Here is a 16999-nt window from a genome sequence, read left to right on the forward strand (position 1 = left end):
CTATAAAATTTATTTTTTTAATCTTCAATGAATCAAAATGCATAAGTTCAATTTTTTAAATTTAAAAATTATATAAAAAAAATCGTGGAATTTAATAATTATGTGCAAAAATTTTAATTTTGTTAAAATTCAGAAAATCATTCGTCATTCATTTAAAAATTTTTAATTTAAGAAAAAAAAAAATTATTTTTTTAATAAAAAAATTTCCCTAATTTTATTATTATATTCATATGTAATTAAAATTAAATTAAAAAAAATAAATAAAATTTATTAAAATTTTTACAAAAAAAAAAAAAAATTTTAAAATTATAAATTAAAAAAAAATATTAAAAATTTAAAATTCAAATAAGAATTAATTCAATTAAATTAAAAAAAAAATAAATAAATATATTTTTTTTAAATTAAATAACAAAAAATAGAAAAATGTAAAAAATTATTGCAAAAATTAAAAAAATATATTAAAAAATAATAAAATTAAACTTTTGCTTCAGAAAAAAAAAATTAAAGAAATTTTTTACATTTTTTATAAGCTACAAAAAAATTGTTGAATGTAATCATCTGAAAGTAATCAACTACGAAAGAACTTTGACAGCCATTTCTTGAATTTTATAAAAATTTCCGCTATTTTCTTATTTTTTTTATGCAAGCCGACAAGTAATAGCAAAATTTTCTATTAAAATCGAGTCTCAGCAGTTGCCTTTAAAAGCGCTTTTTTATCCATTTCCTTCAAAAATTCACAGAAAAAGAGCTCAGAAAGCGATTTACGAACTTTGCTTCACGCGAGAAAAATTTCGTTGAAAAAATAAACTGCGCTCGTAGCAACAACCGTATTCAAAAGTAATATCGCTGAGCTGAAATTTATGTGTGTGAGTGTGTGTGTGTGTTTATAAAATTTCACATGTGTAAGTACAATATTATTATTTTATTTATTGTTCCATAAGGGAAATTTATTTCCTAAGCCAAACACACACACACACACACAATAGAGCGGATAACATACCAGATGAGATACTGGCCTAAAAAATTACGAACGTTAACATGGTTTTTGCCTCTCAAATGTCTTGTGTATTGTTTCGAGCTGACGCTGCTCTCGTGTTCGTGTTTTGTTGCTGCTGCTGCTGTTGCAATGAATTTAATTTCAATTTCAATGGAATCATCAACTCGTTTGTGCCGTGCCGAGCAGAGGAGCGATCATGATGATATTTAAATGTGTTTTGCCGTAAATTCTGATATTTGCTCAATTTTGTTTGGTATTTACCGTTATTTACATGCAGCACGGAAATATTCATCAGGTAACCTTTATTTAGAGTTTCACGCTGTTAACAAAGGCCTTTGAACTGCAAATTTGACAAAAAAAAAATTAAAGAATAAAAAATGAGGTCATTGTTCGCAGTTGACAGAAATAATTCTGCATTGCTGCTTTGTCTCAATAATAATTTAGGACCAAAATGTCGCTGAGGAAGAAAAACATGAACGTACAAAAAAAAGTTTTTTTTTATATTTTACCATCAAAAACCCACACATTTCTGGTTAAATTATGGATATTGTCGAGGCAAGTCAAGTCGTTTTCACTGAAAGAAGAAAAAAATGTTTGAATTAGCAAACAAATTTAATTTTGGTATATTTTTGAAAAAAATTTTTTTAAATAAAATTATTTAATTTTTTTTTTCAATTTAATTTATTAATATTTTTTTTTGTTAACTGTCAACATTTTTTTTTACTAATATTAATTTTTTTTTATTTAGTTATTTTTATTATAAAACTTTTTATTTTATCTTTAAAAAAATTATTAATTTTATTTAATTAAATAAAATTCAATTCAATTAATTAAAAAAATAAAATTTATTTAAATTAAAAATTTTAAATTAAATTAAGAAAAAAAAAATTAAAAATAAAGTGAAGAAATTTTTTAAAAATTAATATTGAAAATAAAAATTTTAAAAAGTGAAAAAAAAATTATAGAAGAAAAAAATAATTTTTTGTGGAATTAAAAATTTTTAATGGAATAAATAATAAAATAATTGCAAGCAAAATTTAATTATTAATTATTAAATTATTTTAAATTTAAAATTGAATAAAAATCAAAATATTTTAAGCCTAAAGAAAATTTTTAAAAATTAAAAATACAAATTTTAAAAAGTGAAAAAAAAATTAAAAATTAATTAATAAAAAATTAAAAATAATAAAAAAATAAATTTACATGCGTTAAAATTTTTTTTTCTTGAAAAATAGTTTTAATAAATTAATTTATTTATTTTTAATTTTTTTTTTAAATAAATTATTTTATTTTATTTTTTTTTGACATTAAAAAACAATGTAGCACATGAAAAAATTCTACAATAACGCACAAAAGTTTTTCCGTACAATTTTTTTCCTCATCTTTGTTGTTGACCACTTTTAGGTTTTAACGAAGTTCAGTAACGAACAAAAAATAAAAAAAAGTTCGATAATTCTTTGGAAAGGGAAAAAAGTACCTGAAGTGTTTACTGGATAAAAGGGTTTAACGTCGGATAATCGGTTAGCAAGCCAAAAAGAAAAATTCAAACCCAGTTGTTTATTTATGATTCAAAATGTATTTTTTTAATGATTATAAATTCAAGCATTACTTAAACAAACATTGTTAAGCAAGGAAAAATAAGTTGAAAAATAATAATAGCTTTACGGAACAGTACTTGTTGTTGTTCCAATTATACAAAACTTTGATAGACACGTAAAAAGATAAAGAAAAAAAATATTATGAAATGCTTTTAGGATTAATTTTATTATATTTAGGTGTTGGAGCAAAAAATAAAAAAAAAACAAGAGGTGACAATTTTTTTTTTGCTTTTCATGGAATTCATCAGGAAATTTGAAGAAGAAAGGTTTCATTAAAGTGGGGTTTTTGTCGGCTTGAAAAGGTACTTCAGAAGTGTCAAAGTGTCTTTAGGGGAGAATAACTGAAGAGTGTTTCAACGAGACAAGTAGATAATCTCATGAAATTACTGAAGAGAGTTCTTGACTAAGAGACAGACAGAACAACGTCTTGAATAGTAATCGTGTTTCGGTGACCTTGAATATTCAAAAGATTTAAAAATAAGAAGATTTATCAAAAATTAATGTAAAATTATATACCTACAAAGAATTATTTTACAAATTTTTTGATGAAAATTAATTTAATTATTATTAAGCTTAATTAATACTAAGTTTAATTAAAAAAAATAATTAATAAAAAAATTAACAAAAAAATTAATAAATAAATTAAATAAAAAAATAATCGTACAATTAAAATAATATTAAATTATTTAATAAAAAAATTAATTAAAAAAAAAAAAAAAATAAATAAAAAAATGAAAAAAAATTTAATAAAAATTTGTTTTCTAAAAAAAGAAAAAAAAATTAACTAATAAATTTGTAAGACTTTTAAATTTGTTAAATAAAATTTTTTTCATATTCACATTATAAAATAATTTAATAAATATAATTTAATTAATTTCAATTAAATTAAATTAAAAAAAAAATAAAATAAATAAAATAATTAAATTAAAATAAATTTAATAAAAATCCGTTTTCAAAAAAAAAAAAGAAAAGAAAAACAAAATTAACTAATAAATTTGTAAAACTTTTTTGACGATTCGTAAAGTACCTAAAAATTTTTTCATATTCAAAAAAATGAAAAACTGAAAAAAATAAATAATAATTAAAAAAAAAAATTAAAAAAAAAAAAAAAATAAAATAAAATTTCTTTAATTTTTTTTGTACCCCATTAACCTTATATGAAAAAAATATTTTAATAAAAAAAATAAATATTTTTTAAAATAATTTTTGGAAAATTTTGAAATATCTTAATTTTAAATATTTAATACTTACACATTTTTAAAAAAATAATTCCATATTGAATCTTTTGTCGCTTCTTTCATCTCTTTTCCTTGAATTTCCTTATTGTTTTCCATACTTGACTGATTTCTTTGCTAACTTCCATTCAAAGAAAATGAAAAAGAAAAAAAATGAGAAATGGAAAAAAGTATATTAATAAAACAACGTCTTCAATCATTCTTGTGAGATGTGCAACATGTTTTGCCTTGAAATCATCCGTCAGAAGGCATCTTGCACGATATCCTATTACGAAGCAGTTTTCTTTCCATTCTATCTTCTTTGTCATGCAATATTCTTCATATTTCACGATATTTGTATTATTATTATTATTAAAATCCGTCTCTATGAAAAACGTCTCTGACAAAGTTAAGCACTTTATTATAAATATATATGTCTTGCAATACTTCATCCAATAAATTTGCTATCATGATAAATTGTTTTATAATCGATAAAGAATGTGTTTCAAGGCACTTTTGAAGAAATTTGATCGTTTCTCGAACGAGGAGATTTTCTTTGTTTACCGAAAATTTTAAAAGCATTTCCCTGTGCGATGCATGCGGAAATTCTCCCAAGTATTCAATTAGAAAATAAATAAATTTTTGCCGTAGCGTTTCCATGAATAAAATGCAAGAGTAATTCAGGCAGAACGAAGAGACTTTGGTCCGGATGAGAATGCACTTGCACATTTTACGGTTTATTCTCCGGTACATGACATTTGTTTGTTCCAAATGAACAAACAAACTCTCCTCCAAGAAAAGGCAACAACGACGATGATGATGATGATGATGAAAAATGATAAAAGTTAGTCATCTAAATGTGTTTTTGATGTATGTGCTTGCTTGCATGCTACAATTATTCTCTTGTCCTGATTGTTCAAGCGAAAATTTACTACAACTCCTTTTCTTGTCTTGTTGTTGCTGCTGCGTCGTGTGTGTGTCGCAGAGACCTATTATATTCAAAGTTGCATTAAATTGCTTGTCAAGACCAAACAACAAGAGTGCATTAGAAATGCTCTTTACCGTGCATCAAAATCTGCGAATAGAAAAAGAGGGAAATTAGCTCTTTTAATTTTAATAATTTTAATAATTTTAATAATTTTAATAATTTTAATAATTTTAATTTAAATAATTTTAATAATAATAATTTAATAATTTTAATTAATAATTTAATAATTAAAATAATTTTAATAATTTTAATAATTTTAATAATTTTAATAATTTTAATAATTTTAATAATTTTAATAATTTTAATAATTTTAATAATTTTAATAATTTTAATAATTTTAATAATTTTAATAATTTTAATAATTTTAATAATTTTAATAATTTTAATAATTTTAATAATTTTAATAATTTTAATAATTTTAATAATTTTAATAATTTTAATAATTTTAATAATTTTAATAATTTTAATAATTTTAATAATTTTAATAATTTTAATAATTTTAATAATTTTAATAATTTTAATAATTTTAATAATTTTAATAATTTTAATAATTTTAATAATTTTAATAATTTTAATAATTTTAATAATTTTAATAATTTTAATAATTTTAATAATTTTAATAATTTTAATAATTTTAATAATTTTAATAATTTTAATAATTTTAATAATTTTAATAATTTTAATAATTTTAATAATTTTAATAATTTTAATAATTTTAATAATTTTAATAATTTTAATAATTTTAATAATTTTAATAATTTTAATAATTTTAATAATTTTAATAATTTTAATAATTTTAATAATTTTAATAATTTTAATAATTTTAATAATTTTAATAATTTTAATAATTTTAATAATTTTAATAATTTTAATAATTTTAATAATTTTAATAATTTTAATAATTTTAATAATTTTAATAATTTTAATAATTTTAATAATTTTAATAATTTTAATTTTAATTTTAATTTTAATTTTATTTTTAATTTTAATTTTAATTTTAATTTTAATTTTAATTTTAATTTTAATTTTAATTTTAATTTTAATTTTAATTTTAATTTTAATTTTAATTTTAATTTTAATTTTAATTTTAATTTTAATTTTAATTTTAATTTTAATTTTAATTTTAATTTTAATTTTAATTCAATCTCTTTTCAACCCACAGAGCTTCATACATTTAAAATACGGTGACAAGGAAATTTTTTATTCATTTACCATTGCCTTGTTGTCGGAAAACTCTCTTTTGGATGCTCCGATGGTTTGCTTGTTGAATCTACAACGACGGGAAACACAGAGAGACTTTATTATTCTCATTGAAATTTATAAATATAAAGAAAATGATGATGAATTGTCTATTCATTTATAATATCATTGAGTTGCCGAGCTCTTCTCGCATTGTGGTTTTTGCAACATCGTAGAACAACAAACTCTCTTAATAAAATTATACAACTGTGCAACTATTTTCGGGGGTAGATACGAACCGAAAACCACACAACTACGATACAAAGCTTAAGTTTAGTGTACAATTTCTGCTTCATTTAACAAACAATTCCTAATGAATGTACGACCGGCGCTTTAATTTAGATGGAATGCAGTTGGATGCGAAACATTAGCTTATCAGAAAATTTTGTTTAATGTTTCCTCATGGTGACTCGTCGGTGACGACAACTCGTGTTACGGAATTCAATTTGTTGAAAACTTTGAAGGGTAAATGATGATAACTTGATAAAATTTAATAATATTCAATCATATCAGAGGATGTGGTTAGTTGATGAAGTAACAAATGTGATGTCATCAGATTTTGTTTAATATTTCCTTGTTTTTGTAGCAATTTTTGTTTGATATTTCCTATTTGAAAAAAAAAATTAAATTAGGGTCAGGGCATTACTTTTCGGTATGCACTACTTACCGTGATTTTTTAACTTTTTTTCAAATTTTCTCGAATTTTCTATTGCAAACCTGATTATGTTTTTATCAAAAATTGAACTTTAAACCTTTCTTATTACGATACAATTATTGGTTTTGCAATTCTTTAAACAATAATAAAAATTTGATACATTTTATTTTGAAAAGTCGAGAAAATTTAATTTTCTTAATAAAATTTTCAAGAAGGCAGATTTTGACCTAAAATTTTCAAAGATCAAAAAATCCTAAATTTTAATGATTTTTGTGCAAATCTTTGTATCAGATGGCTAAAAAAGCCCTTAAATTTTGTTACTTAATGGGTTAAACCCATCAAACTATTGTTTAAACATAATTTTTTTCAAGCCAAACTAAATCACGGTAAGTCATCCTCATATTTCTGGGTAGGATGACTTACCGTGATGAGCATTTTTGTTCGTGATTTTCAATTTTTGTTGAATAGAAGAAGTTTTAAGGCAGAAGTTTTTATGCAAAATGGCATAAATTTATCGAATAATCAAAAACTAGTTTAAAAAGATTGTGATTTGAGTCTAATTAACCACAAAATATTGAAATTTGAAAAAAACTTATTTTCTTCAATGATATTGAGCTTGTACTTTGCACACACGTTTAGCTATGCTAAATAAGCTTTACTGTAATGTTACAGGCTTCTAAGATCATCAAATCGATAAAAATTAAAAAATCTTAAATTTTGATTTTTTCGATTTAGTATTTAAAAACCAACCATATTTTTGAGGCTAATTTTTTCTAAGAAAATCCTGATAAATAATAAAAAGTCTTTATGGAGGTGTTAATTTACTTCTTATATTTTGCAAAAACATGCACTAAAACGTGCAAAACAAAGATTTTAAGCAATTTTTAATGTAATTTAAAAATCACGGTAAGTCAAGAATCATATCACGATAAGTCATCCTTTTCACGGTAAGTCAAGAATCTGACAATTTTTGGAAAATTCAATTTTTTTTCGCGAAATATGAATAAAAAACTAAAGTTAATAATTGAAAATAATAAACATGTGAATGCTTAACTCATCACAAAAATCGGTTCAAAAAATTAATGATCAAAATCAAAAAATCCTAAAGTTACCGATAAGTAATGCCCTGACCCTAACTAAAATTAAAAAAATAAAAGAAGGATAAAAAAAGCTATTTTAATTAATTAAAAATTAAATGAAAACTAAAAATCACGTACCTATTTTTGAAAATTGAGCTACATTGCCCTTCTGGCATTAGAAGGTTTTCGCATTAGAAACAACTTTTGTTTTGGACTTTTTCTAAATTTTGCGTTTTCGATGTACAGGAGCCATTTAAAGATGTTAGCAAAAAAAATTGATGAAAAAAAAATTCAAGTCAAAATGCTCTTATTATGAGGGCTCACATACCGATTTTTCAAAATTAAGCTAGATCACGGTTCTCCGTCTCAAATTGAAGGTTTTGGCATTAGAAACAACTTTTGTTTTGGACTTTTTCTAAATTTTGCGTTTTCGATGTACAGGAGCCATTTAAAGATGTTAGCAAAAAAAAAATTGATGAAAAAAAAATTAAGTCAAAATGCTCTTATTATGAGGGCTCACATACCGATTTTTCAAAATTAAGCTAGATCACGGTTCTCCGTCTCAAATTGAAGGTTTTGGCATTAGAAACAACTTTTGTTTTGGACTTTTTCTAAATTTTGCGTTTTCGATGTACAGGAGCCATTTAAAGATGTTAGCAAAAAAAATTGATGAAAAAAAAATTAAGTCAAAATGCTCTTATTATGAGGGCTCACATACCGATTTTTCAAAATTAAGCTGGATCACGGTTCTCCGTCTCAAATTGAAGGTTTTGGCATTAGAAACAACTTTTGTTTTGGACTTTTTCTAAATTTTGCGTTTTCGATGTACAGGAGCCATTTAAAGATGTTAGCGAAAAAAATTGATAAAAAAAAATTTATGTCAAAATCCTCTTATTATGAGGGCTCACTAAAAATAATTATAACAAAAAATTTAAAAAAAAATATCTTAAAATATTTAAAATTATTTTTCAAATTTAAAAAAAAATAAATTTAAAATAAATAATAATTGAAAAAAATTAATAAATTAAATTAAATTAAAATAAAAAATTAAAATTTTAATTAAAATTATTAAAAAAATATTTTATAATAATAAAAAAATGAATAATAATTATTATATGTACATATTAATTTGAATTTTTTAAAATTAATTAATTGATGAAAAATTGAAATGAAAACTAAAATATTTTAATCAAAAAATATAACAAAAGAAATTAAAAAAATAAAATAAAATAAATTAATTACAGGTAAATATATTTTTAAAAAATTGCTAAGATACCTAATTAAAAACAATTTAATAAATTAATTTATTTTTTAATTTAAAAGAAATAAATTAAAAGATCTATTTGGATAAAAATCGCAGGATATTAAAATTTAAAATAACAATTTTTTTTTTCAAAACAAAAATTTAAATCAAAGAAATTCTTCGAAAAATTAATTAATGACTCACTTTCTGCGACTCTCTTATGGAATATTCTTATCGCTTCTCTTCTTTATACATACAAAGTGTGTCTCATGTAATTCGAGCTACTTTTACGACAAAGATAAACAAACAATACAATTATGCAGAACTATGCAATTTATAGACTGAAACATTTTTTCGCTCTTCAAATTAACAAAATTAACGAAATTTCATATTTTTACTTCTCCCGTCCCTCTCTATTTGTAAAAAATTTATCAAAAATCCCTTAGATTGCAATTTAATCGTTTCAGTTACTTCTTTTCTTTCGTCGAATGCGGTTACATTTTTAACATTCGTCATTATGAATCGCCTTTTTGCCATAATAATTTTAATTTTAATTAAAATTTCCTTTTCTTCCGCCGTGGATATCGATTGTGATGAAGCCAAAATAACCTCAAACTATCAAGGACCGATTTGTACTTTATCTGGCTTGAACTACTCTGACCCCGAAGTCGATTATAACTTCAAAATTCGTGACATTTACGACCATCGTCATTATGGATATCGCAAAAGTGTTGATTTTTTAACGAATTTCGAGGTAAAAAATTCTCAAATGACCGAAATTCCCCGCCAAATGTTTCAAACGTACAAAAATATGGAGCAACTGAAGATACAAAGTGCCGGCATCGAAGATTTGCATCGTTTTACCTTCGAATTTGCCAAAAAATTAATGCGCTTGGATGTTTCGCGGAATAATATTACAAAACTTGAGAAGGGAGCTTTTAATGGAGCAACTTTATTAGACTCCCTGGACTTGTCTGCGAATCAAATTGATCAAATTGACGAGAAGGCGTTCACGGAACTGGCAAATCTAAAGACTCTGGTGTTATCGTCGAACAAACTTACGGAAATTGCCGAGAAGACCTTCAACGTTATCAAGAATTTGCGGAAGATAAAGTTGGATAACAACGATTTGCACGAGTTGAGCGGCAATATTTTCCTCGGGAATCAGCAGATTCGTGAAATTGATTTGAATGGAAATAAATTAGCAGTCTTCGACTTGGTGCTATTTGATAACATGCCGAATATTTTGAAGTTTGTGGATGTTTCGTACAATATTTTAAAAAAATTTAGTATTTCGTGTCAAACTTTTTCTTATTCTTACGAGACTCCGGAGAACTTGTACCTGAACTTGTCAACGAATTATCTCACGGAATTAGACATAAGTTCAAATTTCTCCATCACTCACCTGTATTTGGGTTCAAATAATTTGACAAGTCTCGATCCTGTCACAAAATTAACGCATTTGGTTGAACTTGATTTGTCCTTCAACAAAATCGGGCGCTTAGAGGTCACTTCATTGTCAAACTTCACTCAGCTAACTTACCTGAATCTCGAGACGACGGGCATCAGTAATATTGATTACGGAACCTTTTCGCATCAAACGAGGCTCATAACCTTGGATATCGCTTACAATCAACTCAAGGAAATCCATTGGCCCATGTTTGCATCTCTCACGGAATTGCAATCTTTGTACATTGATGGCAATAATTTAACCTCAATTAATCACTTGGAGCTTTTTGAGACTTTTCCCAAGCTTGGGGCGATCGGGATGCAAGACAATCAATTCAACTGTACAATGCTTGCGAAGGTCATCAGTGAATTTTCGCGCCGAAATATTCGAGTAGATGTCACTGAAGATGCAAAAGTCACTGACAGATCAAATGTCAAAGGGATCGGTTGCATGAAAAACGAAAAAGATCCGAATTTTTGGCAAGTTCCTGTTCATCACGTGCATAACAGCTCCGCATCTGACGATACAAAAGCCCTAAGTGAGAAAGTTAATCACTTAATTGACATTGTCAGAGCTTTAAATGCTTCAACGCAAGAAAATGAGAAACTTAAAGACGAGTTAAAAACCACTAAAGATCGTTTAGTTGAGTTAACCTCAAATTTCTATGAAACAAAGTCAAGTTTGATCTCTCATCAATTATCGACTTTAACTAACGGATCGAATTTAGATCAAAAAGAAGTAAAAAATATGATTGAAATCATGAACAATATGACGCTGGATCGACAAAAACTCGCTTTGGACAAGGTCAAACAACAACTTGTCGAATTGGAGTTCGATGTTCGTAAAAATTCCGATAAAATAGAGACAAATAATCGTTTTGTCGCGCTTCAAAAGGAATCTTTGTCGCCAGTTGTTGCTGCTTCAGTACAAGATCATGTCTTCGATATGCCCACGAAATTTATGATTTGTGCGATTTTTATGATTTTAACGACGTTTGCGATGATCAAAGTAGTTGAATATGTTCGAGGACGCCGACACTTCCGCGGCAATTTTCGTGGGCGATCAAATACGCAAAGTACGTTACATAGCACGATAGAGCACTCCATTTGATTTGTATTTTAATAAAGCTTATCAATATATTCACTCAAGTATTCAATAAAATTGCAAATGAACTTTTATGCGTTTCACGTCTGTTCTAAAATTAAATTTTTTTAGCGAAATTTTCGCATATGGAATTTTCTTTTATGCATGAAATTAATTTATTTTGACTTTACTGTTGGTAAATGAGTGTCCTTGGGGGATGAAAATGGGTAAGTTTTAGTTATTTATAATTTTTTTTCTTAAATATTTTAATTATTTTCTATTAAATTTAAAATTTATTCGATTTTAATTTTAAAATAATTTATTATTTTTTTTTTATTTATTTTTTTTTTTAATTTAAATTTTCTACTTTTATTGCAAAAAAAAAAATCAGAGATAAATGAATTAATTTAGTTTTTGAATAAATTTTTATGGAAAATTTATAGAACTTTATTTGAAAATCTGACTTTGGATTTAAAATTTCAATTAACATCATAAAAATATATTTTTAATACTCAAAGAATTTTAAAAGGAAGATTTTTTTTTAATTTTTTATAATTTTACAAAATAAATTAATTTAAATAAATATATTTATTTTTAATTATTTTGAATAGAAGAAATTAAAATTAAAAAAAAAACTAAAAATAAATTAAATAATTAATTTTATTTAATTTAATTTTGTGCTTTTAAAAGCTAATTGATTTTTTAATCTTTTTTATTAATTAATTTAAATTAAATAAAATTAATTAATTTATTTTTTAATAAATTATTTTTTTAAATTTAAATAAATAAAAAATAAAACAAAAATTTAATTAAATAATTATTTAAATTAAATTTAAAAAAAATAATAAAAAATTTAAAAATAAAAAAAAATATAATTAATTTTTTTATTTATTAAATAATTTTTTTGATTTTTTAACAAATTATTTTTTTTAATTGAAATAAATAAAATAAAGCAAAAAAATTAATTAAATAATTATTAAATTAAATTTAAAAAAAATTAAATATTAAAAGTAAAAAAAATAAATTAATTTAAAAATTTTAATTTTCTTTTTTAATTTTAAATTATTTTTTTAATGAATTTAAATTCAAATAATTAAATTTAAATTAAATTAAAAAAAAATAAAAATAAAATAAAATTAAAATTTTTATTTTAATAAATTAATGAATTTAATTATTTAAATTAATTTTAAATTAATTAAATTAATTTAAATTAAAATAATTTTTCAAAATTTAAAAATTAAAAATTTCTTTAAGTTAAAATTTAAAGAATAAAAAAATAGAGTAAAAAAATTAAATTTGTCTCCAAAGAACTTAAATTTATCTTTATTAATTCACAGGACGAATTCGAGCCTCTGAGTGTGTGCTCGCAATAAATAATTCCATTGTCTATTTTGCAAAGCCTATTTCAAAATTTAAAACAATGCAGTGCGCCGCGCTGAACGTTAGTGGGATTATGTATCATCGCGTTTGTGGTCGAAACTTGATGATAAATGTGTGATGATAATAATGATGTGGAAAATACTGCAGTTCATGATATGTGGCGCGTAATATCAAAACACAAATAATACCGCCGCGTTGTGTGTTTCGCTCGCTTTCTCTTTGGGATTTTTTGAATTAGCGTGCGTTCTGAAGCTTTCCGCCCGGAACAAATCTCAACCACTTGTGAGCATTAAAAAAAGATTACCAAACGCACACACATTTATAATTAATTGGTATTTGCTCGATTTAATCAAATGTGACGTTTATGTTAGTTTAATGCTATGTCGCGTTGTATCCTTTTGTCGTTGTGCAAGGCATTGTTGGCATTACAAATGGACATTTTATGTTTTTTTCTCTCTACAGAACATTGGGGATGATGAAATTTATTGTATCGCCGCAGTAACCAGCAATGATGCTCGTTCTGCCAATCCATTATTGTTTTGTCGAAAATTTGTTTTATCACATATAAACAAAATTAATGGATATTATGCCTGAACGTTACTCTTCCTTTCGGTGCGCGCGCGAAAATTTGAGATTTATTTGCTTCGGTCCCGATTTCGATCAGGCGTTATCTATTGCCAAAGTTCGAGACGACAAAGGTTGAGGTGAAAGATGTGAAACGGAGCAGCTGCTCTTTTAACCTTTTTTCGTCGTCGTCGTTTGTGGTAATTGTATCCCTTTCGCGTTACGCATTTATTTTAGTTTTGTACAAAAATGCTGCAATTAAAAGCGGATTAAGTGTCGAACAAACAATCATCATTATGGGGTTCTGTTATTTCGTTCGCCGCATATGCCAAAAAGAAAACACTCTTAATGAAATCTCATTTCCTTGAGGGAGCTATCAAAGCCGCCTACTACAATAAAACGGTACTCTGTTAAGCTTTGTGAAAATTTTGTGTCTCTCAATTGACAATTTTCGTTAAATTTTGAGTTGATGTTGATTTTTTTTAAAATTGCTTGGTTTGGATTAATTTATAGAATTCTGTTAATTGAAAACTTACCCTAAAGTTTAAAAAAATTTTTTTCTCACTTCTTTTGCTTTTTTAAGTTTTCTGAAATAAATAAATAAAATATAAAAAAATTAAAAAAAAATAAAAATTATAAAAAATTATGAGCTTTAAAAAAAAGTTGAAATTTTTAAACAAAAATTGATTTTTATCATTTTCTCAAAAAAAAAAAAAATAAAATAAATAAAAAAATAAATAAAATAAAATAGTAAAAATATAAAACATATTTTCATTAATATTAAAATAAATTTAAACATATTAAAAAAAAAGTTAGAAATTATTGAAAAATATTAATATTTAAACTAAAAAAATATTTTAAAAATATATAAAAAATTAAATTGAAAAATAAAAAAAATATCATACCTGTTTTTACATTGTAGTCTTCTGAAAGTGTTCCTAAAAATTAAAATAAAATTGAATAAGAAAAATATTTAAAAAATTTAAAAAATTATTAAAAAAAAATTAAAAATATAAAAAAATAAATTTAAAAATAAAATTAAAAAATAAAAAAAAATTAAAAAATTAAAAAAAAAAAAATAAAAAAAAATTAAAAAATAAAAAAAAAATTTAAAATTTAAAAAAAATAATAAAAAAAAATAAATAAATAAATTAAAAAAATTAAAAAAAATAAAAAAAAAATATAAAAAAATAAAATTTTAATTTAAAAATAAAAAAAATTAAAAATATAAAAATATTTAAAATAATAAAAAAATTTCAAATTTAAAAAAAAAAAAAAAAAAATTAATTTAAAAATGAAAATATAAAAAAAAAATTGTTAAATTAGCAAAAATTATTATTTTTTTTTTAAATTAGAAAACACAAACTTCTCACAATTCCACGCATTTGCAATTAACAACATGGTTTTGACTGTTTCCACATTATCATTATTATTATGAACAAAGGAGCTCTTAATTTGTCGACAAACTGTCGAAAAGTTCTTCTTCCTCGCAAGATTTCAAAGCCATAAAATGGGATGAGATCGAAAAACGAACGAGAAAGATGGCACGCGTTTACAATTTTCATGTTCAAGGTTATCCGTTGTCATTTTGGAACATTACAGACACAATTGCGAAACTAAACTTTTTTTTCGTCCTTTTGCAATTCTTGGCATAGTTTAACTGAGAAGAAAAAAAAATATTTACAAGTCATGCAAATCGAGACGTCGAGATAGACGCCACTGATTGCCGATGAATATTAAATTTTTCAGTTTTTTCTCGTTCGAAAAGGAGAAACTTTTGTAAAGGGCTTAAATCAAACGAAAAACTATGTAATGAGATAAATTTCTGCCTCTGCCTCCGATACACTAAATAATGTGACAAAACAAGATTATTGGCGCAGTGTTTCATGGCAAATTACCGCTATCAGTCTTTCCAATCCAATATTTGTCTTGAAATTTCGCGGAAACGTTATTTTTGTGTTGCTTTTTCTGACAATGTCATGTTAGCGAAATGCCATTATTTTAATCAAGTTGACAAATATATGTCTTGAGAATGTCTCTCTTTTTCCGTGCGGTTCATCTTGTCACAGAAAAAAAATAAGACGAGAAAAAAAAATGAAAAATGTTCGCGCGTGTTTTCAATAAATCCGCAAAATGAAGCTTAGATAGTTTGATGTCGATGTCGCCGCATGTTTTACACAAAAATAGCTTTCAGTTGAATGACTTTACGTCAAATATGTGTCAAATCTGTGCGATTGTTTAGACAAAGCCAATTTATTAGTGTTTTTGCATCAAACACGTGTCACGCAAGTCGATCGACGGAGCTTTTAAGCGAAACGAAGACAAAACGAAGAGGGAGAGATTAAATGAGCCGTAAATAAACATGATGAATAATAATTGAAGGAGTCATCAAATAACTCAAGTACGAGTTGAATAAATAGTGCTCTTAATGTATTTTATTAATTATGATTATTATTTTGTTATTATAGGGAACGGAGTATGTTTAAAAACAATAAATAAGCGTATCATGCATTATGCAAGAGGATTTTATTTTATGTTTGTTTTTCCGGGTTTTTGTTGCAATTGTTTGATCAAAGAAAAATTGAAGATTTTAACGAACTTAGCAACGAAATTTTTTTTATACAAATTAATTAAACATTTTGTTTCAAAATAAGGCAAAAGTATTTGAATTTTTTTGGAACTAATTTTTTACGTTAAATCTAAAATTTTAATTTTTGTTCAAAAAAAAAAAAAATAAATAAATAAAATTAAAAAAAATAAAAATAAATTAATTAACTTAATAAATAAATTAAAAAAAAATTAAAAAAAAAAAATTAAATTAAAAATTAAATTAAAAAAATTAAATTAAATTAAAAATTAAATAAAATTAAAAATTAAATTAAAAATTAAAAATTAAATAAAAAAAATAAAATTAAAATTAAAATTAAAATTAAAATTAAAATAAAATAAAATAAGTTAAAAATTTTAATATTAGTGAATGAATAAATTTTTAGTAAATTAAATTTTTGTAATCAATTTTTGAATATAAAGCGAATTTTTAAGAAGTTAATTTTTTTTTAAAAAAATTTAATTCATATTTTTTGAAAAATTAAAAATCTAATTTTTCTTTTAAATTAACTTAAATTTTAATATAAATTTCATTAAAATCAAACTTGGCGAATATTTAATTTTTGTTATATAATTTTTAGAACTTTATGTATTTTATTTTATTTTATTTTTTTTTTAACAAAAATTAAAATTTTACTTTTATCGTAAGAATTAAGTTTTATAAAAATTCAAAAATTTTTGCCTTATTTTAATAAATGATTTAATTAATAAAAAATAACTAATTAATTAATAATTAATTATTTTATTAATTTATAAATTTTTATTTTTAATTCTTTTTTTAGTTGCAAAGTTCATCGACAACTTCAGAAAAAATCATAATTTGATTTAAATGAGTATGAAATCTGCACTCATTTATAGAACTGCAAATATAACATTGAAATTATTCCTATTCAAATATTTTC

At 23.1% G+C, this 16999-nt stretch overlaps 1 protein-coding gene across 1 annotated transcript; it reads left to right on the top strand.

Moving 5' to 3' along the window:
• Nucleotides 1–9520: 9520 nt before the first annotated feature.
• On the top strand, nt 9521–11622 carry LOC134836099 (protein artichoke-like). Its single transcript, XM_063851302.1, has one exon. It carries the CDS (start codon nt 9531–9533, stop codon nt 11571–11573), a length of 2043 nt encoding a protein of 680 aa, XP_063707372.1. The 5' UTR covers nt 9521–9530; the 3' UTR covers nt 11574–11622.
• The last annotated feature ends 5377 nt before the right edge of the window (nt 11623–16999 follow it).

Source organism: Culicoides brevitarsis, chromosome 1, assembly GCF_036172545.1.
Source record: "Culicoides brevitarsis isolate CSIRO-B50_1 chromosome 1, AGI_CSIRO_Cbre_v1, whole genome shotgun sequence".
NCBI classification, from domain to species: Eukaryota; Metazoa; Arthropoda; class Insecta; order Diptera; family Ceratopogonidae; genus Culicoides; species Culicoides brevitarsis.